General features: G+C 38.2%; 1 protein-coding gene across 1 annotated transcript in view; it reads right to left on the reverse strand.

Annotated features, from left to right (window-relative positions):
- Positions 1-27,220, reverse strand: part of MTHFD1L (methylenetetrahydrofolate dehydrogenase (NADP+ dependent) 1 like) — a 146,527-nt gene that overhangs the window by 99,245 nt on the left and 20,062 nt on the right. The window contains exons 9-18 of the mRNA XM_071435637.1: positions 26,352-26,431; positions 25,558-25,655; positions 21,554-21,727; positions 13,649-13,785; positions 12,369-12,415; positions 11,403-11,510; positions 10,416-10,490; positions 8,970-9,072; positions 5,697-5,773; positions 1,347-1,487 (exon numbers count right to left, since the gene is read on the reverse strand). Coding sequence (XP_071291738.1) covers positions 1,347-1,487; positions 5,697-5,773; positions 8,970-9,072; positions 10,416-10,490; positions 11,403-11,510; positions 12,369-12,415; positions 13,649-13,785; positions 21,554-21,727; positions 25,558-25,655; positions 26,352-26,431 — 1,040 coding nt within the window. The remainder of the gene's footprint in view (positions 1-1,346; positions 1,488-5,696; positions 5,774-8,969; positions 9,073-10,415; positions 10,491-11,402; positions 11,511-12,368; positions 12,416-13,648; positions 13,786-21,553; positions 21,728-25,557; positions 25,656-26,351; positions 26,432-27,220) is intronic.

Consider the following 27,220-nt stretch of genomic DNA (forward strand, 5'->3'; position numbering starts at 1 on the left):
AAAAGTTCTAAAATTCTTTTGCCCCAGTGGAAAAGCCATTTCTTTCATTCATCAAGCTGATTAGCATTAAGTGTTAGCAGGTCAAATATTTTGCAGTGCTAATAAGTAAAAGTACCTTCATACAAAAGAAGTGTCAAAATTAAAATCACGCACTACAAATGCAGTTTTAATTCTAACACTAAATAATTTTAAAGTATTTGCATATGCCTTATAATGTAACTTATTCCCCATTCCTTCCCCACTTGGCCCAGACAAAGTTATACAATTGAAAAGCAAAAGCAAAACTTCAACAGCTAGAATATTAAATCCAGTTCTTCATGTCTCCTGCATAATTGGGAATAGATGATTTACTTTGAATTTTAATGACGACCGAAGTTGAAATTTTTAACTTTATCTTAATTTCATTCTTAAATCCAGGCACTCTAGATATCACGTTTTCATTTCTTTATTAAACTGGAATCCACTAAGGCCGTGAAGGTGCTCCTGACTTGCAGATTTGCTATCTTTGCTGACAGGGCAGGATACTCATTGCTTTACTCATTCATTACTCAGTAAATTTGAGCAGATGTTCACAAAACAGGGAGAAACAGGAGAAAACATACAGAGTCTGCATGATACAGGCAGCCATCAGAGATGGGCTGGCATCAGACTGTTCCTGGCATGCAGCTGATTACAAACATCAGCTGGTAGCTTCTGGCTGCACTAGAACCTGCCACACACAACCTCACGTGACCTTCCAACCACTGTTCAATGACTCACAGCCCAGATACAAGGGATAGAATGTGATTTAAAGAAAAAACATACTGGTTTTTTTTCAGAAGCTGAAATAGGGAATGAGGAAACAGCAACTAGTGAAGGTAAAGAAGAAAAAAAAAAATCTAATGACAGATAAACCTGTCCCAAGCACTACCAGCAACCTTTGAATTAAGAACAGCTTGTTTCCATTCTGATTCAGTGGTACAGGCATTCATGTGGTAACTATCACTGCAACATCTGAGCAGACTCTAAAAGCACAGTAGCAAACATTACCAGCTCTCTCAAATAAGAGCCCACACTTTGACTCCCTCCAGCACTGAATTGTTTGCCTTAAGAATTGCAGAAAATGATCCAAGTAGGTTATGGAGACCAGAGGCTTTCTGAGCCAGATGTTACCAGAGTTGAAGAAATGAGTTCTACATCTTGTTCTCATTCTCAAGCAGGTTTTGGCCCAGAAGATGATCTTACTTTGATATCTGACTGTCCTGTTCAAAGCAAAATCTTTGGCATGTACCTGCCTTTTTAATGCTTCAAGAGGCAAAACAAACACGTCTGAGGTTATTCACAGGTCTCTACAGCACTGAACATACCAAATCCTCTGCTGTTACTGGTTGTCCTTTCTTGTCATTAGCCACCACCATTCTCCCCAGTCTTTCTTTCATATCTTGAAGGCTTGTGGTAAGTGCCAGGATGGCCATAATCTCACTTGCAACAGCAATATCAAACTGAGCCTGTAAAGTAGAAATGAGAATCATGAACAAAATCAAAGTCAGCTGAAATACTCACAGGGATCATCAGGAATAAACTCAGGAAAGATAAATTTCACACCGACATTCAAACAAGTTCTAAATGGTAACTTACAGCTTTTGAGATTACTTAATGTAGACTAACTTTACATACAGACTGGGCAATGAGCTGTGGGAAAGAAGAGCTGCAAAAAAGCACCTGGGGGTCCTGGTTGATGGCAAGTTGAACATGAGCCAGCAGTGCCCTGGCAGCCAGGAGAGCCAGCCCTGTCCTGAGGGCATCAGGCACAGCATGGCCAGTCAGGCAAGGGAGGGATTGTCCTGCTCTGCTCTGAGCTGGGGCAGCCTCACCTCCAGAGCTGGGGGCAGTTTTGGTGCCCTGATACAAGAAAGACATAAAAACATGGGAAAGCATCCAAAGGAGGGCTAGAAAAATGGTGACAGACACTGAGGGGATACCATATAAGGAGCAGCTGAGGTCACTTAGCCTGTTCAGCCTGGAGAAGAGGAGACCAAGGGGAGACCTCATCGCAGTCACAGTTTCCTCATGAGAGGAAGAGGAGGGGCAGGCACTGATCTCTTCTCTCCTGACAGGACCCGAGAAAATGGCCTGAAGTTGTGCCAGGGGAAGTTTAGACTGGATATTAGAAAAAGGTTCTTCACCCAGAGGGTGGTTGTGCAGAGTGTCCCAGGGAAGGGATCACAGACTCAAGCCTGACAGACCTCAAGAAGAATTTGGACAATGCTCTCAGGCATTAGGTGTGACTCTTGGGGATGGTCCTGCACAGGGCCAAGTCTGACTTTGATGTATCCCTTTTAACTCAAGATGTTGCATGATTCTGTGAACTTCAAACACTTTATATTCCCTGGTTAATATTCTCCATTACACTACATTTATTTGAGGACCAGTGTTGCAGACCGTTTAGCCCCTTGGCTCACATTATCCTTAGAGAAGCTCCCTGAAGGATCAAGAATTTTCTTTTTTTGTGGCAGAAACAGGAAATCATCAGATGTCTTTTGAGCTTTACTGGCCTGAGCAAAGGAACACTGCATTGTGGAGGGTTTTTAAATTATTTTTTTTTCTGTAATGATCTCCAACATGTTTTTATTCTGCTTTCAAAAACATTCTTGTTACATTTGATCATTCTTTTTCTACTTAAGCTCAAAATTTAGAGTCTATGCTGTTAAGTCTTGTGCTTGACCTATGAAAACATAAAATATATCTCTGCTTTTTTTTTTTTTTTTAATTAAATGAACAAATATGTAAGCCAAAAAGCACAAAGAATTATATGTGGCATCAGTTCTATTGCTCTTGTAGAAACACACCCATACTGTGCAGCATTTCAGCACAACATAAGCAATAGTTTTTACTTTTCTTGAAGAGTATAGATTAGTAGTACTTGTACTTATGCACTATTAGTAAAGCTCAGGCCACATGCTGTCAGAACATAAACAGAGAAGAACAGAAAAGCCACTAATGCATTATGTGATAGGAATGTAGTGTTGGCAGTGATCAAGAACTGCAATTTCTTTGGTAATCTCTCCATCTCCAGCAATTAAGGACTACATAAAGTTTAGTAACTGACATCCTACTGCTATCTATGTAAGAAAAAAGCCCAGGACTGCTTCTATCAGACCTCTGGCAGATGTATCCCATACTAATACCAAAGGAATCTGTTCAAATTGAGAGCTTTGTCTGTTTTTAAGAAGCATCTACATAGAACATACCCCCTACCACTCTTGTGCATTTGACTAGTACTTTAAGAGCTTCTGCCCTTTTTAAATCCATGTTCCTGCTTTTAGTTTTTGACAGCTACAGCCCAGAGCAGCCCTATTCAGACTGACCTCTATGTACCCACTTGTTTAGTCAAAACATCTGAAGACACCTGAGCACTCTTCTGCTGTGGACATAGGGAGAGAGTCCTACATACCACGGAAAAGAAAAATAGTTCTGTAACTGAGATTTTCAGCATAGTGATTCAAGTGAAATGGTGAAATCACAAAACAGATTTTCTGCATTCTTTGGAAGCAGTTCTAAATGCAATGAACTTTGTTAGCATTGTGATGACATGGACTCCACTATCTTTTCTGAATTTGAGAATGTCCTCAGTAAGTCATTGCAGCATATGTAAGACAAGAAATAAGCCTGAGAAATCTATGTCCAACCCATATGGTGAAATACTTCTGATTTACCAGAATGTTTATTGGAGGACCCCAAAAAAGTTTTTATCATTGTTTCTTTATAAAACCATAAGGACAGGAAAAACATTCCAGGTAGATACTCAAAGAGTGACATAAAATTTAATTGAAGAAACAGGCACAAAAGATTGTAGTAGCAGGTGCTATTTTAACTCTAAATAACCTTTATACACCTATGAAGTGCTGACAGAAGTCTTAGCTGCAAAGTCAGTTTTTTATTGATGAAAGGATCCACCCACATGGATTCAATTGCAGGATCAAGGGCATCAGTCATGTAATACTCTTCAGAAACCACAGCATCCCTGTTCATTAAAATGCAGACTTTTGTGCCTGCTGTGCTCTGCCATTTTACACAGGTGTCATTGATTTTAAGAGTGCTAGAACATCACTCCAAATATTTATAAAATGCATCTGTTAACCATGAAGCCCTGTTTTCTCTGGATCTCTAGCTAGGCTCTGAAATGAGTTTTCCTAACTGCTAACTCTATTTCTTGAGTCACTAAGTCCATATTAAAATGTGAATGGATATGCATCAGTCCAACATCTCAAAACTGAAAGCATTAATTTTACCTGAAAAAGTACAGAAGCAATGTTTGACAGCAATATTGTCAAGTACTACTCTATAATAAAATAAGTCACATTTAACTCAGTAGTACAATTACAGTGGTAAAACACAATTAGGCTGGCAGAACCCAGCTTAAGACTAATAATCATATTGAGTCACTGAAACAAATCTAAAAGTATGAAAAGGTCTCAAGTGTTGAAGGAACTCACACCGAACATAATGCTTTGTAGTCCCAGTCCTTTATCAGAAATGACTATTAGCTAATATTGAATTTCCTGTGAGCTGCAGACAGAAAAAAATCTATTTTGTGCATTCAAAACCAAAGAAAGTGAGAGTTTCTAGTGGAAGGCATCCCTGTTTAGGGCAGAATTGCTGGAACTGGATGATCTTTCAGATCCCTTCCAACCCAAACTGCTCTAGGATTTTATGATTTCTCTTTGAAGTTCTTCTCTCCAATTTGGCTTTGCTTTACCTGCTGCAAAAACACAGCACTATGTTTTGGTCTCTTTATTTAGGCATATGTAAAAGAAAATGTTGAAGAAATGGTAAAGAAAAATTAAAGCTAGAACTTCCAAAAATGTGAAAGCCTTATCTCTACCACAAGAGCTGTTCACATCAAAATAGTCAGAACCTCATGAATTTCATGATCCAGGATGTTAAATTACAGGATCTTCATCAAATTAAGAGCCACACCACATCAGCACAATGAATTTACTCCTCCTGATGCTGCTGTTCCATGCTGGGCTGTTCCAGAAATTCATTTACCTACATTACACCAGGAACACTTGTTCAGGTGGTGTTGGAAAAGTCTGGCTTTCAATTTATCAGTAAGTTCTTTAATAAACTTCCATAATTCCCATTACTCAACCTAGTAATGCAGGTTAGCTTTTTACACCACTGAAAAGTATGCACATACTCATTTGCTGAACTATCCCTTCAAGCCCACACAGCAAAAGCAAGCACATGCTCAAAGTTCTTACAGCTCAGCTTCCAAAGCCAAGATGCATGACAGGCAAATGAGAACTCTGAATAAAAAGCTTATTTTAAAATAATTTTTAAAATGAAATATAAATGTAATTTGAATTATGTATGTCCTACATAAATTGTTACAGAGATTTAAAAAAGAAATTAAAAGTCATACAAATTAACTTTATGAGGGCATAAAGGCATCTTGTCATAGGACAATGTTAAACCCCCGACACATGCAGTTTTTAAAGTGCTTTTGACACATTGTAGAATATGCATTGGTTTCTGCTTCTGAAAATTCAGATTCACTTACTCATTAACACGATCAGTTTCACTGCAGGATGACTATACAACAGCAACAGACATCATTATTGCAATTCAAAGTATGCTGAAAGAACTACAGAAACCCTCAGCCTCTAATGCAAAGTCTGTCCAGAATGTGATTTATTAATGCCTTTACATACCTGACGGACAAATCCCTTCTCTGTGTTTGCCTGCCCAACTGTTATTCTGCGCAGGAATCTGTCATTTGTATCCACCACTGAAATAAGGGAATGGCAAAAGCAAAACATGTTAACAAGGCCTCAGGAACAGGGGTTTTTCCAGGCATACCTGTATTCTTTGAGATTCAACGCATATGAGATTCAACTGCTCCAACAGCGTAACCAGATGGCCACACTTCTGCCCATCAGCACTGGCACTGACTTGGTTGCTCCCTTCTAGTTGATACCATTTGATGACAGGTTGAAACAACTCAAATACAGTTTATTTGAACAGCATTTTAAGCTAACAGATTCTTAGGATTCTAACATACTATTTAGCATTTTACCTACATGAGAAAAATCAGTCTTAGTAGATACAAAGCACCAGATCTACTTCAAATCGCCTGCTTCATTGCTGATTTGTTAAGAACTGACTTTAAGACTGCATGATGTTGGTCAGATTTGGTCAGTTCCTATTTTGAAGGATGATTATGCTGTCAGGTTGGTTCTTCCAGACAAGTATCTTCCACACACATCACAGTAACTAACTAACTCCACACTCAGCTGCACAGCATGAGGATGATCAGAGGGCTGGAGCACCTGTTATGAAGACAGGCTGAGAGAGTTGGGGCTGTTCAGCCTAGGGAAAAGAAGGCTCTTGGGAGACATTATAGCATCTCCCAGTACCTAAAGGGTCCAAAGAGGGACTTTTTACAAGGGCATGTAGTGATATGACAAGGGGACATGTCATTTCCTACAGAATGAAAAAATGGACTCTCTTTTTCTTAGGCTCTGTAATCCTAGACATGCTTATGTTTGCACCAAATCTAAAACAAGGGGTGCAAGGTACTAGCTGGCAATGAACTCAATCTTCTGGTAGATTTGAGTCCTGTTCATTTATAAGTGGAGACTCCAGAGAAGCTGTCAGCACTCAAGGTGAGCTCCTTCCACTTTTCCCGCTGCTTTTGGAAATTAAAAAAAGTTCTCTCTTCACAGAAAAAGATGACATAATTACCCAAGAACAAGAGGGACTTTGAACGTTAATTAAACCCCAGTTCAGGGTTGTGAGTGAGCTGGGAGAAAACCAAGATTTAAGCCACTTTCCCCCTTCCTGGGCATTTCCCTTGGGGCTGTTATAAATACCACACATATCTTTTTCCCTCTGCTCAGTCTTTAGGCCCCTAATTTCTTCAGGAATCCCATTTAAGGGATGATGCAACACAGATTCGGCCAACTCATTTTGCTTTCTACATATACACAGCCATACTCTAAAACACTACACTGCTGGCAGGAATTGCAGAACAGAGCCTGGTAGATGGAAGCTGTAGCCTTGCACCAAGCTGTGGTACCATATGGCACAATGAAGCCATATGGCAAGCTGATCTCTCCTGCACAGACTTCTCCCTTCTCTTCCTTGGAAGCTCAGTCTCACACCTAAGCAGACCTAAATGTCTTCCCTGTCTACACAGGCACTCCTAAGGGCAGGAACTTACCTTCCCACCAGCCTGGACAGCCAGTGAGCTGATTTTTTATCTGCACCTTCCTCATGAAATCATGCAACCTAAACACCCTTACCATGAAATTGTAACTGCTCCTGCAACTCCTGGTCACTGAGATATACTTACTGTGGTCACTGTGACCAATTCTCACTGTGGTCACTCACTCTCCAACAAGTTTCCAATAGCTGCACTAAGTAGTAATAAAATAAGAAATAACTGGTTTTGCCATAAAAACGAATTTTCCTTCTCCAAATCTTCCCTCTTCTTTACCCAAAGTAAAGCTTTCACTAAGATTTAGGTTCAAATAAATGTTAGGTTTAATGTATCCACTTCCTCATCCTCTAGAGATATAAATAGAATCTGACTATCAGGGAAAGACAAAGAAGGGGGAAGCTTTCCCACTTTTCAGTATATTGTATATTTTCAAGTTAGTGTAAGCTGACCATGAACTGAAAGTTTGTGATACTTCTATGGAAACAGGTCCTGACTAAAATTAATTTTCAGAAGATGTGATAGCTTAGCTCTTTTTCCTTACAAATTTCCTGGTATGTAACAAGCTTCATAGACATATGGACTGCAGAAACAGTCCTAAATAAAACATTCTCCAAGTTATCTAAACCATTCCTAAATCCAGGGGTTTTTTTCTAAAATGTTTAAGGTATGTACATCATATAGAGCTGTGTGGAATAGAAATTTCACTAACATCGTTTGAGATTAATTAAATACCTCCCTTGAGGTTAACAGCTGTTGAGCAATGTTGCCTTCTCCCAAACCCATGCTGATAAAAAAGAGGAGTCATATTACACTAAACATTTATATTACTTCTTTATCCTAATACAGGTCTCTTCCAGACACACTGTGTGACTAATAAAAAACATCTTACGCCACATCCCCAGAAGTGTCTTGAGAAAAATATCCCAAGCCTGGGATGACATGCACACAAAGGGCACACCAAAGCATGGCCAAGACTTCTCCCTTCTCAATAGATTCACCCTTTTTTCTAAGCATCACAATACATTCCATTTAACAGTGATAACTTCATTGTTTGAGAACTAAGAAAGAAAATAAAATCCAGTGGTATTTATCTCAAAACTTTATGCAGAGTTTATTTCCCTAAAGAAGAAAAAGATAGGTACAGAAATTGAGGTAAACACTGAAATTTGACCCAGCACTACAACTGGAAAAAGCAGAGGGGAGCTGTCTAAAGGTATCAGAGTGGGTATCAGTTTGCTTGGCAACAGCACCACATCTTTCATCTCTTTTTCCAAATGAAGCAAACAACTCAAGAGACTTCAAAAATCAGAAAACACATAATCCCTTAAGCCTATTAAGTCTCTTGAGCTACCCAGGCGTCTGAGCTTGGGAGGATGAGGGACCAAAATCAAGAAGGATAAATTCAAATAATCTAGAACCATAATAGACACAGTTAAGAAAAGAATGGCTAAGATTTGAAAAATGCACAGAAAAAATACTTTCACATGTCTGGAGAGGTATTACCTAATGTGAGAGTGACTGGGAATGTCTTTAAACTGTCAAAGAAACCTATCTTTCAGAATTCTAGCAAAGTCTCTTGAGTTATTGCAGATACTTGACCAAGTTTAAAGCAACATGCTGCACCTGCATTTTTTATGAACCCACACTTCCTACTTGCAAATTGGTTACTCTTGCTGTCAGCTCTGATTCAGGTGACATTAAGCAAATTAGGAGATAAGTTATGAGGAAATCCAAGATAAAGTGAGGCTTTCTGACTACATACCTCTTTGCCATGTTATGGTGGATGGGTCAATACCAAGGCGCACAAATTTGCTGATCTCCTCTTCTGTTAAAGTCTCAGGATCAGTCTTATTTATTCCCAGCCTCTACACACAAAAAGTTCAAGAAATGCAATGAAATGGCTTATTTGTTTCAAATGGTGTAGCTCTGGCTTATCAACCCCACATATGTAAGTGAGGTGTTTCAATCTTAGTAATCCTGTTTTAAGAAAAATGCAACCTGATCCCACAGTGATTTCTTTACAACTAACATCTTGTTAGATATAAGGAATCATTACACTGAGAATAATTCACAGCAAAATAATTCAATTATATTGGAAATTATGATTCATATATTTGAATGTTATAAAGCCAAATGTTTATTTACTCAGTTGCAGCTCATGTGAAGAGAAAAATCCATTTCAAATTTAGAGATAGTTGGTATTTCATGAATAAAGCAAACACTCCTCCTCTTTCCCTGACCTGTTTTCTGTAACAGCGTAAACAAGAACAAACTTAAAATATCCCAAAATTCCGATGGAACAATCTCTGAGCCTGACTCTGCCCTAGAGTCAAGCAGGTATCAGCCTCATTTTAGTTGACTGACATTCAACTGAGCAGCACAAAAGCTGAAAATGTTATGAGGACTCTTTTACCCCCCACCAAAACAGAAGCTGTCACTACCTCTATCCTTCTTTCCACCCCCAAATTCCAAGTGTGCACGTGGCAGCTGCCCATTGCCATCCCATGACTGAAACACGGTCAGTCAGAGCTCAGAAGCCAACAACAGACATGGAACTGGCCACAGAAGAACTGGAGCTGTCCTTAGGGGTCATATCTGAGAGGTTCATATTCTCTTTCTCCTACACTGGTGGGCTGTGTTCCTCTCTAGGTTTTTATCAGAATGGCACTCTCAAATCCAGACATGTTGAACACACATGAATTGCACAGGAAGCTCTTCTGGAAGCATTCAGGAAGCAAGATGGGATGCAAAAATACACTGAGCATACAAATGTATCCCTTGAAGGAAAAACACTGTCAAACTGACATCAATAAAACCCCAGAAGTATATGCTATATAAGACTTTCAAAATCAGAAAATATTGCAAAACCAAAGAATGTGAGCTTTCAAATGTGCCTATACCATAATTGGAAAAGTATTTAAAAAACTCTGACTTTAATATTTCATCAGAAAAGACACAGCATTTAAAAACATTACTGGTTTATTTCAGGAGAAAAGAATAGCAAAAATGTTAGTTATAAAAATAATATCAGACCCAGATCCTATTACTCCAAGGATGATGCTTTCAGAAAAGAGTCTAGACTTGATATATTTATGAGAGTTTATACAAACTCAGTCCCATACATCAAGTAATTTTAAACAAGTTGTGTAAGAGAATACATTTCATGAAGAGGCACCATAATAGAGGGGAGGCGGAATGCACAACTTACTCTCAGGCGGGCAAGCTGAATAGCAGAAAATCCTCTCACGCCATTAACCACTGGAACCAGCCTGTTATACAAAGACTAGAAAAACCACACAAGAAGTTGAAGGGAAAAGTTATAAAAAGCTAATGCTTTTTTAATTTATTCCACCTAATTTCAGTAAGAACTTCCTAACCACATAAGTTGTGGACTTCTGATTAGAGACTTGAAAAACAATTCTGAGAAGGCAGCAGGCTTCTGAGCCATGTCTATGATTTAAGTCTAAAATCCAATTACCAGAAATCATTGGTTTTCTCTGTTTCAGCAAAAAAATTATATATTAATTTTGAAACTGGGAACCTTTTAAAACTTCAACCAAGATTCAAGAAAGTATTTAAACTACAATTATAATTTCCAAACTGGCCTAAAAGTACATTGACCTAAATGTACATTGTGTACAAATGTACTAAGCAAAGAGTACAACCTTGCTCAGTTTTAATGCTGCAGAGAACAAAAAGAGGCTCCTTCTTTGATCTTCTCCCTTCCCTTTAAAGCCCCAAGTTAAGATTTGTTTAAGGTCACAATATATTTAGCAGAGGGACTAGGATCTAGTTTATTTTCCCCATAACTCCTTCTTCTTAAGGTATATCATACTCAACCACACATCAGAAATAACAATTTGTAACTTTAAAATGAGTCTTCAAATTACTGAAAAGAATAGGACTAGAGGTAGGGAAAATATGCTTTATTACAGTATTTAGTACAGTCAGAAATAGTTGTCAAAGTTCTGGGCACGGGATCCTTATCTTAAAGACTACCTTATGATAGCTATTTGCCAGAAAAATACATTGTATATGGAAAATTTCCCAGCAGAAAATAAAATGGCTTCAGCAACACTTACTGTTCACATAGTGAAAATATAAAGTGATAAACAACATGTTTTTCTCTGAAATGCAGTTTATTGAAAAACAAAAAATAAAAAATGTCATCTGGGTAGGAGAAAATAATTCTCACCTTATCAGATTGAGTATTCTCATGCAAGATCCTAGCATCAATAGCAGCAGCCAGCAAATTATTTGCAGCAGTTATAGCATGAATATCTCCAGTCAAATGAAGATTGAACTAGAAGGGGGAAACAACAGGATCTTTTTATAAGAAAATATATAATTCAATTCACTAAGACAAATTAGCAGCACAAATCATGGCTATCTCCTTGAGACTGCAGCTCTGATTAGTCAGCTGTCAGGGCAGGCTAAAGAATTACAGGTGAAAGTACACTGGGCCATATGAAGGACTTGTTTTTATCTGAGTACATGGTAAACTACTCTAAGTGTAGCCAAACAAAGCCAAGAACATCTTCATTCTTTGCTAAATGACTCAAGAATAAGAAGCCAAGAGTTACAGTTCCACATCATGAATATGGAATCAGTTTAGCATTACTAACCACTAACTGGCCTGGAGCAGAGGGGTGCATTACTGCTAAATGTGCCCCAGAGCACAGCCTGCATCCTGGCTTTGGGGCCATAGCCCAGCTTTCTGTTAGCTGCAGAACAGCCCCATACCTCACAGGCATGAACTTTGCTGATACAAAATTTAACAAACAATGTTTTGTGAAAACTTTGAAATGAGCGTCCCAAATTAAGACTTGTGTTACACAGGTACTGTATTTTTTGTGTCTGATAGAAGGAGTTGGAAGGTCAGTTTTAATGGCACTTCAGGGCTCACATTAGGACTCTGCTTGGACCAGCTGTGCCCCATCAAGGTGGTTTCTCACCAGTTCTAGCCATAGAGAGGTTTCACTGAGCTCTAAATTAGACTCTCTCGGGGTGAAACAGCCACACATTTCCAAACCAGCACTGTGAATGTCATAGAATCATTAGGGTGGGAAAAAACCTCCAAGATCATCAAGTCAATCTTCAGCCATGAACACCACCATGCCCATTAAGCCATCTCACAGACTGCAAGCTGAGGCTGTCTCACCTCCTCCATGGGGATCACTTGAGCATATCCACCTCCAGCTGCTCCACCTGCACAGGGAAGCACACAGTCACATCAATTTTGGAAAAAACCAACCATCTTTAAACACACTAAGTGAAACACACAGCAATGATGACACATTTTTGGCTTTTTGATTTCTATTAGAAGATCAGTGATGTACCCAAATAAACATGATTTCCTTAATCTTGCTGGCTTTTTTTTTTTCCCCAGCAGATAGCAAAAAGGGAATTCTTGCTCTGAAATTAAAATCTACACATGATGATTGGTGCAGGCTCTGGCTACGTAAATCTGCTCCTGCCCAGATTTAGGACACAGTCATGCACATGCAGCTGCTGGGTGGAAAGACAAAGCAGTCACAAGCAAGCACTGCTTCTGAATGAAACCTTCACACCCTCACCTGAGCACTCCTTCCTCTGGACATGGTACAGGCAAAGAAATTTGCTGTTGCCTACACACAAGTTGAGTGGAGGGATTAAAGCACTCACATGCACCAGTCTTAGCTGAGAAGCACCAAGCACCAGGAGCCTTCCAGCTGAAACCAAACTTGTTAACTTAAACTTCAGCAAAGCAAAGCAGAGCAGCTGGGGCTGCTTGCCCAGTTAGGCACCAATTTCAGCTGAGAAATGGCAAAAAAGAGATTGCATTACTTCCTATCATCAGCATTGAAGATGGGCTTGAAATCTGGCTGGGTCTTACCTGGCCCTCAGGCTCTTACAGGGTTTCTAGGCAAAAAGGCAGCAGCCCACGATTAGAGGCGACAGCTCAGGAGAACAGAGAGAAGAGGTTCAGACCTAGCCAAATGTGTGCTGCTGACACAACTGAACCACAACTGCTAAATTCCTTGTATTGCTTGTGAATATCCAATGTGGACTCTTTCTCAAGGAGTAATTAGACAGTAATATTTAGAAATGTATTTTAAAGAGTCTCCAAGTAGAGGGGTGGCTGGAAAGGTGTGTACTCACATAAAATTCCTCATGGCTAATTACATCCCTCTGCCTTTCCTTATGTTTAGGGTTTATCTGCATTATCAGTACATGTTAAGTGCAGGAACAGGGGTATGAACCTTGCACAGGAAGTCATCTGCAAGAAACCTTAACCTATTAGTTACATATGTATTAAAAAATCTAATATGCTACTACTGGGACAATTCATTGAGTGAAGCAATTAAGAAAGTAAAAAAGAAGAAATAAATTTAAAAATGCAGAAAAGCAGTATTTCCTTTTAATCTGAAAGAGGTCATAGGTTCTGCAAATATTATGTACCTTTCACTCCAAAAGTAGGTCCTTGAGAAGGTTGTCTCAGACAAGCAAAGGAATTAATGTTAAGGTGTGCAGTAAGCGCCTGAACGAGACCAACTGTGACTGTGCTTTTCCCCTCTCCTAGGGGTGTAGGGGTTATTCTAGCAAAACAAGAAAAAAGATTAATCAAATTCTTTGCTGATGTCAGCCTGGCTAAGGATATCAGAACTTAGAGCTTTTGATTTCAATGAAGAATATTTGTACAGCAAATTTCAATAAGATTACTTTATCTTCACAAAAATACTGCCACAATGTTAGTCCCTAGCTCAAGCTGGAATGCTAATATACATGTGTCTTCTATTTAAGCAATTTACTATGATAGCAGAAAAAGAGAAGATTATTTTGGCAAAAGTTCTAAAAAGAATATATTGAATTTAGACATTTTTATTACAGCACAAAAGTCTCACCAGTTTCATTAACAAACCATCCATCATGATACTCTAAGCATGTATTAATATTTTTCTGCAGTAATGCATGAGATCTTTTATTCCCAATGTTCAAACTTTGCATGAAATAATAGAATATTTTAAGTTAAATAACCAACGCTTTTCTTTGTAGAACTCAGCTATGCCTCTCCAGCTTCCATGTCACCATAACCCTCAACAATGACAGAGCAACTGCTTTTTAAATATAACAGGACACAAAATCCACTATATTCAATTGAACATGACTCATTGTACACTTCTTTGTACACTCATTGTACACATTGTACACAGAGATTTAAGGGCAATAGGGGACAATGACTATCGTAGTCCATACAAAAGCTCAAAAGCCTCATGCTACAGCTCCCATATTTAGACCATGACTGAAACAGGACAGAATTTTAAAAATACCTGCAACCTCAAATCAGAGACTCTAACCTCCACTCTATTCTTGTCTCTAGAGAAGACCCTATTCTTGCCCCTTTAATAAAGGGACAACAACAACTGATTTTGCAAGCAGAAAACTTCATCAGTCTTCAGTGAACAAGAGACACCTCAATTTAAATGATCCTCTCTCTACTTTCAACATCAGCACATTTGTTTATGATCCATCTTAAAAGTGTACGCGGTGCTAGGGTTTTTCTTCTCTTTCTGTTTTTCTTTCTTGATGTATGAACACATCTCATGGCTCCAAAATGCACTTCAATTATTCTTTTGAGGCAGCATTTCTTTTTCTGATTGGCAAAAGAAGAAAGCCCCAGTCCTTTTTCCATTCACATCACTCTCACACAAATCTTCCTTTTTGGCAAAGAGTAATCATTCATATCTTTGGTGCCTTTTCTACCTGCAGAGAAGTACTTTAATGAAGCTGATGTAAAAACTAATGTTCATTCCCAAAGAACTACAAGCATGCACATGGATCTAGTCAAAGGGGAACCCTTATCTTGTGACCTTTTCAAAACTTGAGCTGAAACATCTAGCTCTAATTAGAAACACTTCCTTCCCCAACTAGTAATTTCTCCAAGATATTCCTATCTTCAGATCACAATTCAAATGGCACAAAAACATTAGAGTAATTGTAACAATCAGCTTAATTCAGTCAGTTCACAGACTGGGAAAAGCACTTCTTCGTCCCACAAAAGAAAATAGATGAAAACTGTTAACTTTTCATAAATCTATCTTTCACAGCATCATCAGATCCTTGGCTTTTACTTTAAAAAAGATGCCCTGGATAGATATGTCTGGAAAAATGTGAGCAGTTTGGAAGCAAGTCAAATCAACATCTTTATATTGTTCTAGGGAAAAAAAAAAATTCAGAAAAGTAGTCTTTTAACTAACATTTCAGTGAAATCAATGGGGTTAAGCACATCTATAAGAGATTCCCTGAATTCTTCACTTTGAACTACTCTTGTGTGACCATGGGCCACTTATTTGGGCACTTGGTTGTAGCAGTTTTCTCCCACATTTTATAACATTGTGTTCACCAACCATCAGATTCTAAAACATCATCAGTAACTTACTATTCATTATCCTAGACTATTTAATTATCCTAGAATGGCACTTCTTTGACTTAAAAAAGAATTCACAGAACTCTAGCAAAGTATCTATGTAGAGCCAAAAAAAAGGTGAGAGATTTAGAGCATATCCTTTATCTCAAAAGCAGTTTTGGTCCCTGTCATTTTTTTTATCCATACTAGGCCTTCTTATTTCCTTCTGATCTACTGCAGAAGTACAGAATGCTACCTAATTTCTTTTACTTTTAGGTTTGCAGCCCCTAGAAGAAAGGATACTTTTAATCTCTGCATTGTCAGGACAAGGAGCCCTCAGGGTTTTACAATTGCCACACAGATAGCTTCCTTTTTTCCCACCACTCTCTTTCTCACCTCCTTTTTGTCCCAGGATCCTTACTTTTGTACAAATGTGTTTCTTTCAGAGGATCACAGCCAGGTTAACTCACTTTTACTACCGGTTTCACCTTCTGACTACTGTTCTAACACTGGTTTCCCCAAACCCATTCAAGTAATTCTTAGCATGGTTTCTCCTTACCCCTTGTTCTCCTGTACTATCTCATTCACTTTTGTCTATTGTCCTAATCTCTTTTACTTGATCTTCTTATTCCTGTGCATTAAAATCAGATTTAAAGCATATATGAGCAATCCTGAGGCATTACTGTGTTAAAAGCCTTAAGGTAACAACTCATGAAGCAATCAATTATTTAAAAATAATAACAACAAAACAAAAAGAAAAACAATAAAGAAATACCCAAAAGAAAAGTATTCTACTATGAAAGAGACACTTATAATTGCTTAGTGGAAGTTAGCAGTAAAGAACTTTCCAAAAACTCAGTGCACATAGTCACTGCACTACCAACAGAAAAAATTGCATTTGAAGGGCATCCTGTTGGTGGCTACCTCTAATTTTGAGCATCAGGCATATGAAGTTCACACTCAAGAGAATTCAGAGACACCATCCCTAGTTATTTACTTGGCTTCAGCTCAAGATGTGGCAGGTGGCTGACCTGGCATGCACAGCAACACAGGGACTCTTCACTCTTATGAAACAAGTAAAATCAAAGATGCAGCCTTCATCCAGCAAAGGAAATGAAATTGCAATTGACAAATGCACAACCAGAATGCATGTTGGTAGCATAAAAAAGAATATCTCCTTGTCACAGAAGAAAACAACACACAGTCAAGTGTCACGTTACTGAAATGCTCTGGTAACTTGACTGGCCTATTCTAACATGAGACTGTAATATGAACCAGAAAGCACTGAGAGTTTTCTATGAGACAGATCTTTTTCCAGAAAGCAAAAAGAAACACACCACTGCTCTTTGATTAAACTGGGAGGAAACCTCAAGAGCTAAACAGTTATTTATTAGTTTCAACAGTTACCAAAATCTCAGCTTTAAACATTAGTTAAAAGAAAAAGAAAAAAAACCACCTGAAATTTAAAGAAAATCCTATTCCAATAATTTTCCTTTGAAAGCTTATTTTAAATATCTTCCCTTTTGTACCTGCTCTACTTTGATTGGGGTTCATAAATAAAATAATCCACCTAATCTGTTTTGTGGACATTGAGCTGTTTTTGCTGGCTACACTACTGAGCCTACACTCTTGCAGCTTAGGTCACTTGCTCACATGGGTATAAAATTACAACTGCCAATGGCTAACTTTAGCTCAATAGTGCAATTCTGTGCTTTAAACTTATGCAAATTAAAGGAAAATCTCCTTTAAAATGCAATAAATTTTAATGAACTTCAAGAGACTTTAACAGCCATTTGCATTATTCTTCAAATTTCTTTAGTATGTTTTCAATCAAAACACAGAAATCCCAAAATAATTTTCCACCTTAAACTTTGCCACCTACCAAGCAGTCATCAGCTCCTTGGCAAAGTAAGTTTTCCATAACATTGGAAAGCCTTCTCTCTTTATGTATATCAAAACAAAGATAAGAATATGCAGACTTTTTGTTTGTTTGTTATACATCACATTAGCTTACAGCAGAGCTGTTTCTGTGGGAAAGCTACTCGAGGTCTCCCAAAGAGAAAATAAACAAACAGGGAGACATACACTGCACCAGCTGTGACCTCCTCACAGCTACACCAGCCACTGTGACTCCAGCAAGAACTTTACTGCATATGTGACAATTCTCTTTCAGACTTCCTACATTTAACTCATAGGTATCAGCAGATTCAAAGATTTTAATGAGTTCATAATTCATGTGATCCACATTGAAACCTGCAAAGCCAGGCTATGGAGGGCATGGGCAACTGAGCTCCCACCTACAGACATCTCCCATCCTAGATTACAATTGTCAGAGATGTATTTCTGAGCACAGAAGTGCTGCAACTGCTGTCACCTCATCGAGATGAGGTTATGACAATATTGCATTGGCATCCTTGGGTTGGGACTGGAGCTTCCAAATACAAAAGCACAGAGGTCACTATGAAGCTACAATGACTGAACAAAGACAGGAACAGACTGAGGAATCCTCCACTACAAACTCTCATAATCCACTACAGACTCATACACGACAATCCCAATCAGGAGCTGTGTAATGACATGACCAATACATGACAACTGTCTCAACTATGACTTTACCTTGGACTGTCAGACAATTCAGGGCATCAACACAGGGGTATTTTTCCCTCTTATCCTTCCCTGCATCTTTCCTCTAATTTTTATTGGCCTTTTCTCTTAGCTTTTAAGCACCTTGCAGCCCAAGGGACACAGTAAAAAGAAATACATTTTTTTTCCCTCCATTTTTACCTTACTGAAAAGGTAGTTCATCACGGAACAATCTATTACTGTTAGGAGAAAAGTACTGATTTTAAATTTTCCAGCATTCAAAATCCAACACATATCTTGTTAAAAGCAGAATTGTATTTCATAATTTTCCCACTTTTTATTCTTCCTCATCTTGCATTTTTGAAGTGAACAAATTTCCAGAATTTTCCGCTAAAAGCCACAACACTGGAGCATTTAGAAATAAGACACTGAAACATAAACACACACACACATAGACATAGATTCTAACAAACTGCAGCTGTAATTTCATATTGTGTCTGTAAATATGCCATGTACATGTTTGAATACATGATTAGGTTACCCTGAACACTAAACTTAGCTCCTAGGTCAAGCACAAGCTGCATTCATTTGCATGCTCTCAGCTGGCAATGAGTGGAGGCAGTTTGAGTTAACAGATCCTGTGACATACTATTTAGCACACTAAAATCCTGTTTACAGGCAGTTGATGCCCAAGAACCAATTACTCCATGATAACTTGTGGCTCTGCCCCCACAGTGTCTTAACATGAGCCCTAGAGCAAGCCAAACACAGACAAAGAAAATAAAAAAGCAAGAATGAAAAAAAAAAATAAAAGAATGGTCTCCATATAGAGGTAAATGGAATTTATGAAGAAATAAAGTCTTAACCTTATTTTCAGGTGTCATGATCTGTTCATCAAACTGCATACAAAGTTTATAATACTTCAGCATACAAAGTTTATAATGGATGAGACACTTAGCCATATTTGCTTGCATTTAGAAGGAACAAAAAAGACTTTGCAGTTAGCAACTTTTTAAAGAGCCATAAACTGTATGTAGAGATTAAAAGGTACATTTCAGTTGCATTTTCCTGCTCAAAACAAGAAGTTTGGTCTTTAGCATATCAGGAATAAACTAGACATGCATTTGCAGCAAATATTTATAAATTCCTAGACATTGTGAAATATTTAAATCTGAATGTGCAATTAAAGGCACAAATGTTACTGGCATCATGGATGGAAGTTGGAGGTTTTGCAGTTTCTTGAATAGACACACACACTTTACACTCTTTTCACACACAAGAAGTTCCCATCATACATTACAAATATTTCCACCAGAACTGTAAGTATAAGCATCTTAAATATTTCCTCTGAAGCACTGAAAATTTATTCTGAAGGCGTACACTGCATCATTCTAAAAGAATTTTTAAATATCTTTGGTTATTGTGAACAAACATAATCCAAGTAGCAGGTTTTGGTTGACCTTGCCTTGGCAAAGGAGAGAATGAAGGCAAAGGAGGATACTATTTCACTCCCCAGTTTCCACACTTCAGTGATATTTGATTTTCATTGCATTGAACACTTCCCCATCAGACAGAGTTCCCTGCTTTTCTTAAAAACATTGTCATCTGCTACAGCCATTTCAGCAAGGGAGAGCAGCTGAGAGCATATAAACACACACTATATGTATATTTTATATGTACTATATTTCAAAGTCAAGCTTTGAACTCTCCCAGAAGAGAATGTTCCCACTATTGTAGTTACCCTGCCCAGGCACTCCTCCTGCAGCAGATGTGGCTTTGCACTAACTCCACAAGATGCAATGACTTCAGAGATGTTGCAAATAGCAACATATTGCATCACCAGCTTGGCTAGGTACCAAACCCAGCCCTTTATTTCTGAAACACCATTCTGTATTGGTACATTTTAATGTAAACTTAGAAGAAGATACAATTTTCTACTTTTTGCCAGTTTTTTTATATTGATGGTCAAAGCTTCTGCATTTCTTCCACATGCAGAAACCAGCACTTCTTTCTGTGACAGCTGCTTGAGATACCTTCTTTGAAGGAGAATGGGAGACAAAGCAGTGCGAAGAAATGCACTGGTGCATGCAATCTGACACAGCTAAACTCCACCCAAATGGGGCTCTGCAACTTGTGCTATCTTTGCACCTCCAGACATCTTCAAATAACCTCTTCTGAGAGGTTTGTTGCTAGGCAAGCCTGGATTGGTCTGCAGCATGATGACCAGCTAATGCTGTTGACATCATGAGCAAGAAAATACATGGCAGCAACTTTCTTCAAACTCAGTCAAATGTTGAACCTGTTTTTGTTTCTCTAATGCCACAAACATCCAAACCAAAATAAAACTATACCAAAGGAAACCAAACTCAACAAGCTATTATTTCCTTCTCTTAACTGCTTCAGCATCCTCCAAGAATATCTTTAATGCTGGACTTCCATCACATAGCTTTGAGGAAAGCATCATATCTTGCCTGCCTCAGCTTTGTGACATCAAGTCAGACTACAACAGCTCCATCTCAGTGCCAGAAATCCAGGTTGTTCCCACAGGAAGACAGTAAAGCAAACAGTTTGAGAAACATCAGCCAAGGTGAGGAATCAGTAGGTCAAGGCGGTTAACAACAGCCTTCTCCTTCTGGATCAGCCAAAACTGCATTTTAAACCTGACTCGGTTTAGCTAAAAGGAAGCAACCAAAGATTAACTCAGAATATAAAGGCACACTGCAATTTAAATATTAATGAAAACCTTCACATGTCTGTTCACAAGTAGAAGTTTCCACTTAGTAAACCAGGTGAATGAAAAATTGTGTCACTGAATGCAAGAAAAACCTGAAGCTCTTCAGAAGAGAAGTGCATAATTCCTGCTGAGCATTGCATTTGCAATAATCGTGGGAAAAGCAAACAGGATAAGCCTGCCTGGAGACATGTCTACATTTCAGAGAAATAACATGGCTTTTTAAACTTTGCAATCTGTTCTTCAATAAGAAAAGTATTTATTGTTAATATGAACAGATTAGCATCTAGCTTCTGTTAATGTTTGTTTATAAACAGCCACAATGCAAGCAGCCTTAAATATCCAAGTTAAACATTTAAAATTCTGATAAAACAGTAAGAAAAACTCCACTCACCAACATTTCACAGAATCATAGGACAAATTACCTTTTATAAAATATACTTTAATTCAGTAATAAGAGTTTGGAAGAAAAGCTGTGTTACTTCAAAGGAGTTCAAAACCTGCTCACTGTCAGAAAAAGAGCAACATACAGATGAAAACATTCAAGATTCTTATTTGTACAGAGTATAAAAAAGATGTAAGTTGCATGTTTATATTAATAAGAGTGGAAACAGCAGACATTAATGACATTGCATAGCATTCTTACCCAGCAACTAGAACATATTTTCCATCTGGTTGATCCTTTAACCTTTCCAGCAGGGACAAACGTACTTTGGCTTTGGTTTGACCATAGATCTCAATTTCATTTGTAAGCAATCCTATCTCCTTGGCAAGTACATCAACAGCTTTTGGACTCTGTGCTCGGGAAATCTCAATATCACTGGAAAAGAAAACAAATAGGAGCCAGGAGATTTCTCTCAGCTTAGGTGGTCGACAACAGAGCACAAAACAACAGCAAATAATCCAACAATGGAGTTATTGTAAGGAGTTTTTTAATTCCCTCTTACATTTTATTAACCAAACCTAAATATTAACTAACACCTAATATAACATTGAAAATCACATACAGAGTTTGTTAATTGTTACAATTTCACAGAGAGCTCTCCTTTAATCAGATTCCAAATATTACGTAATGCTTTCATATCAAGCTAGGAACGTGTCTGCTGGATGCTCAAGCATGTCCCACTGGAATGGATGTTTCTGGATTTGTTTTTCCCTTTTGTTCTCCTCCCTCACAGCATATTTCAGCACATACAATTTACTAAAAAGTGCATGCATTCCTTGGCCAACAAACGCATTTGCTAAACCCGAAGCTTGTGCATGCAGTGCCTTTCATCCGAGGGCAATGCCAACATCGTTGCTCCCCATGAGGGCACCAAAGGAAACAAGGCATTTGAAGAGCAACTCATGCACTTCTAAAACACAGCTAAACTAAGAATGGCCACAGAGCAGGAGTCTACAGCACAAGGTTCAATCGAGACATCCACTGAGCTTACAAACTACCCCCAGCAAGGGTGAGCAGCAGCTGAGGCAAGCCACAGATTCCCAGAGGGAATGTGGCTGTAGGGGACACTATTGTACCTGCAATTCCTGACCTGGACAACCTGAGGTCTTTGGATTTAATATTCCATCATGGATTTTGCATTTGCGAGCTTGACCTAGTTGCCCATTATGTCCACATAATTGTGTGGAAGCTGTAAGCTCCTGCAGCATGGAAGCCCAGGGGCTGGGACACAGGATGTGAAGAGTTGTCTCCTTGGGCTTCGAATTGCTCACATTACCACAAAAACAACTTAAAAAATTACTTTCAGCCTAACCAGGCTAAATTTCTTCCTGTAGTTTCAGTTGATCACAGTATTTTTAAGACAGAATCTGGCAGTGGATGAAAGCTCATGTCCTGAACTTTCAAACATTCTGCAAGACCTTAAATATCGACCAGTAAACATAAAACTACAACCAGATCTCAACTCTGTGTGTGGACTTCAGCCATTCTGCATCCACCGGGCAAATGATCAGTCTGTGCCAACTTAATGGCTTGGAATTCTTTGAGAAAATCCTAAACTGGCTCCATTATTCATTTACAGCTCTCAGGTATCCCCCTTTTGCACCCTGCAGCAGGTAAGTGAAACCCAGAAACCACTCACCCAAGCAATGACATAATCCAGTACTACAAGACAAGGAGTTAATCACAGTACTAAGCTGGAACTTGCTTTCTTTCAAAGACATACTAAGTGCATCCTCTTTCACAGAAGGATATACCTTTGGCTTCTTATGTGTGACTTCAAACACTGCTAGCCATAAAAATTAAATGAGAGCACAAGACAGAGTGGCTTACAAACATCACATTGCAAAGACCATCTGAAGGTTTCACTTAGAACTTCCAATATATAAACAACTTAAGTCCCAGAAAACTCTTGCTAAGTTGGTGGTTGTGTGGTCCTTTAAAGATCTAAGAAAATTTTCAGGGTGACCATTCTCCTTAAAATAATTGATACATTTAGCAAGAGGAGAAAGATACAGACTAATACAACAACATTACTTTACATTTTTTTCCTCCTCCTAAATATATTTTCCCAAGACACAGAAAATTAAAGACTTGGTTATGGACTTTAGAAGTCTATATTTGTTGCTGACTCTTTTAGTCTGACAAAATATTCTCTGTATTGGAAATACCAGAATTATTCAATATGTTATGCTATTCAGTATTGCTGGAGATGTGCAAAAGTGGTTCTTCTGCATTAATGAAAAGTGTTAAGCAAGAAGTCCACCACTGACAATGCTAAGTGATAATTTACAAAATACAGAAAAATTTAAAAGACGGAGGAAGGCTCTACATCTACTGACCTGACATTTCTTTTTTACTGCATACTGTAAGAAAATTTTCCATTCCATTTCCAATATATTTGGAAATACTTCAACCCAGATCTCACAGAAATCAAAAAGCAGATGTTCTTAGTTTTAGTGCTTAAGCAGCTTTGCCTCACTTTCAATGAATACTCCATCTGTTTCCACACAACGTGGTGTATTACTGAAAGCTTACATTTTATTACAGGATACTTTCCATCTGAAGGGATTTTTTACATTTAAAAGAAAAAAGACAAAGCTATAGAGTTAGCAGATAAATGCAAGTCCTATTACTAATTATATAATATTTATTATACTATATATATATTATATTATGGTGTGTGTGTATATATATATACACACACCATTATTTATTAATGATGTAATTATTGATGTACTAAACACACAATGTCATAGAGAGAGGGTTGGGAATACCTTTTTGTGAGGTTTTTTTTTACCATCACCCTCATGACATCATGTACTTAAACTTTTAATTGTATTATTTAAGGATAGTTTTTTAGGCTTCAATTCTAAAAACTGAATTCTAGAATTCCAGAAAAAGCTCAAGCATTTCTGCCTCCTTGTGTCCCTGGTCACAAGAGAAAACTCATTCTTTTGGCATCTCTGGTTTAAATTACATTTGTGTTCATTCCCATTGAACTGTTGTAAGAGACAGTGAAAAATAAATCAAAATACAACATTTTGTCACAGCTTTCCAAAACGACACCAGCAGGATTCAGAATTACAGAATCACAGACTGGCTGGGGTTGGAAGGGACCTCTGGAAGTCATCTGGTCCAACCCCCCTGCTCATGCAGGGTCATCTAGAGCTGGTTAGTTGCCTATGTCCAGGTGGCTTCTGAATGTCTCCTAGGATGGACACTCCACAAATACCCTGCACATCTGTGTCAATATTTGGTCACCCTCACAGTGAAGAAGTATTTTCTGATGTTCAAATGGAGCTTCCTGGGTTTCAGTTTGTGCTCACTGCTGATGGTTCTGTCCCTGGGCTCCACTGGAAAGAGCCTGCCTCATTCCTGTTTGTATTACTGTACATTGTATTTAGACACATTGGTAAGATCCTCCTATCCTCCAGACTATGGAGTTCCAACTCTCTCAGACTTTCTTCTGGTGTGAGGTTCCTTCAGCATCTGCAGAAGCGGGCATATCAATAAGCACAAAAAAATGTTGACACTTTCCTCACTTTCAAGCCATTGGTTCCTCTCTCTGTCACCCAACACAACCAACACACAGCAAAGCACTTTAGTGCAGTGAAGAGCTCAGACTGCTTTAAATATCAGAGATGTCAGCAATCATGCCAAGGCAGACCTGAAATCCCTGAGACCCAGACATGGGCCTTGGGAAGTGAATGACAGGAGCTGATTGAAAAGATCCTGGGTATGAGAATAAATATGCCTCCTGCTTTGCACACCCACACAGGAATTTAAAAGTCTAATGCAGAAGAAAGTACTTCTGCTGAGGGAAGAAAATAAATACAAACTCAAATGCCACTGAAATCACTGAGCCTTAACTAAACACCTTCCTACATCAGGGTTCAGCCATTAGGAACCTCTTGTCTTTTGTATTTCTGTTGATGTTGCCCAAGACTTCTCATCCCTACATCAATGAAACCTTCCAGCTTTAGGTCTTCATTAAATAAAGCTTGGCTCCAATGTAAAAATCAAAGTAAAAATTAATATCAAACAGAAGCACATGGTCACGATGAAGCAGACAAGAGAATGGCACAACATATAGTCCACATAAGATTAAAAATTAATTAGGCACAGCACATTTTTAGGTTGTCACACTTGCTTGCTCTTTTTAAAAACATTTTCCACTTTTTTTTTTCTTTAAAAGCACTTATTACCTTGGCACTGGGGAGAGGGGCTGCAGTTTCAAGCTGTGGAGGTCCCACTTCCTGTACTGCTGGGACTGGATCCATCGCTCCATGTTTTTTACCATGTTCTGGTTTTAAACAAGAAAACAGCACACAACAGCTGCATCATAAATGCTGAACAGCAATTTCAAACAATCTCTAGAGTATGTTGAAATAACTTCCACGGCAAAGGCTAACAAAAAGCCCCAAACTTAAAAATTTTTCCATTTCATGGTTTTAGAACAAAGTAAGAACCACTTTTCTATGGTATGACCACATTTCAAAAAGAAACAACCCCACTAACACATAAGTGGCAGAGAAGATTCTCTAATTAGGCAGTTGGACATTTTATTCTGGTCAAGACAGAGAATTATTATTCTTCTCTCACACCTTAAAAATAATGGAAGATACTGACTGACTCATGCTGCTTCCAAAATTAAACAACATACTTTTGGACCCTCTATCCATTGTAATGCAAAAATGCAGATACAATTAATCTTCTCAGTCTTACCAGAGTGAGTGACATTAGCCTATTGACACAAGTGCTTCTGGCAACCTTTATGTATTAACCACAATTATGAGATGTCTGATTTTTAATTTACCTTTCTCTAATTAAATCCAATAGGTATCACTCTATCTGATTAAGAGCTGCTATTAAAATGGAAGTCATGTAAGATGGTGAAATGAGTAAAACAAATACAAACTGTAGAAGCAATTTCTGCAACTTACAGAAAGAGCAACAAAGCTGCAACATTGGTACAATCTACAAACAAAGGTACACTAACCTGCATTCTCATTGCTACTGCAAGAGAACCAACAGTCTTTTCAGCAGCAGGGTTGTTCTGCTGACCATAGCTGTGTTTCTCTGAAAAATATAAGTATTGCAGTTATAAATCACAAATCTTCTGTGAGTGGGAGCATGTGTATTTGAAAGTTACATCCAAATAAAAATGTTCAGAAGGTTGACTTGAAATTTAACAATATTACTGACAAAATTATAAGTGGCTTCTCTAATACTTCAAATGAAACCACCCAGAAGAATGAATAGACTATGAAAATCAGAGAGTAACTGTATGCTCTGAAACATATTACACAAACCCATACAAATAAAATTCACACAGCTGTATTTGAAAAGCTACATATGTTCTTAAACAGAACACCTAAATGAGCATGGTAAAGACTGTCTTCTCTTCGACACACACATTACAGTGAGCGAGAGCAATGAAATGATCACAAATACCATACAGGATCATTATAACTTGGAAACAGTAGATGAAAATTTTTCCTGAATAGCAACAGTTATCTTCATCAGCATGATATTAAAAGAAGGTATTCTGGAGAGTCTACACAAGTCAGAGTGACTTCAACTTCAGAGACAGTTATAATTGTTTCTAGTGGCAATATATCAAATGATAATCATACATTAGCTACCCCAACTAAACATTTTGCTGTTTTGTCATTTTGCTGTAATCCTTCTTCTGGCTTGTTCTTCTGTTGTTGCTCATTGACTTTTATCTAGACACAATTTCTCCAAAATTCACATCCTAGTCTCTGTGGGCATATCAAGGCTGTAGCCACATTCTGAAGGGCGTAGATATAATTGTAATAAAAAATAACAACTGTATGCTGACAGCTTTAACCTTTCTGCCACGGG

This window comes from Agelaius tricolor, unplaced genomic scaffold (assembly GCF_023055355.1).
Source record: "Agelaius tricolor isolate 1412-34295 unplaced genomic scaffold, bAgeTri1.0.p SCAF_1, whole genome shotgun sequence".
Lineage (NCBI taxonomy): Eukaryota > Metazoa > Chordata > Aves > Passeriformes > Icteridae > Agelaius > Agelaius tricolor.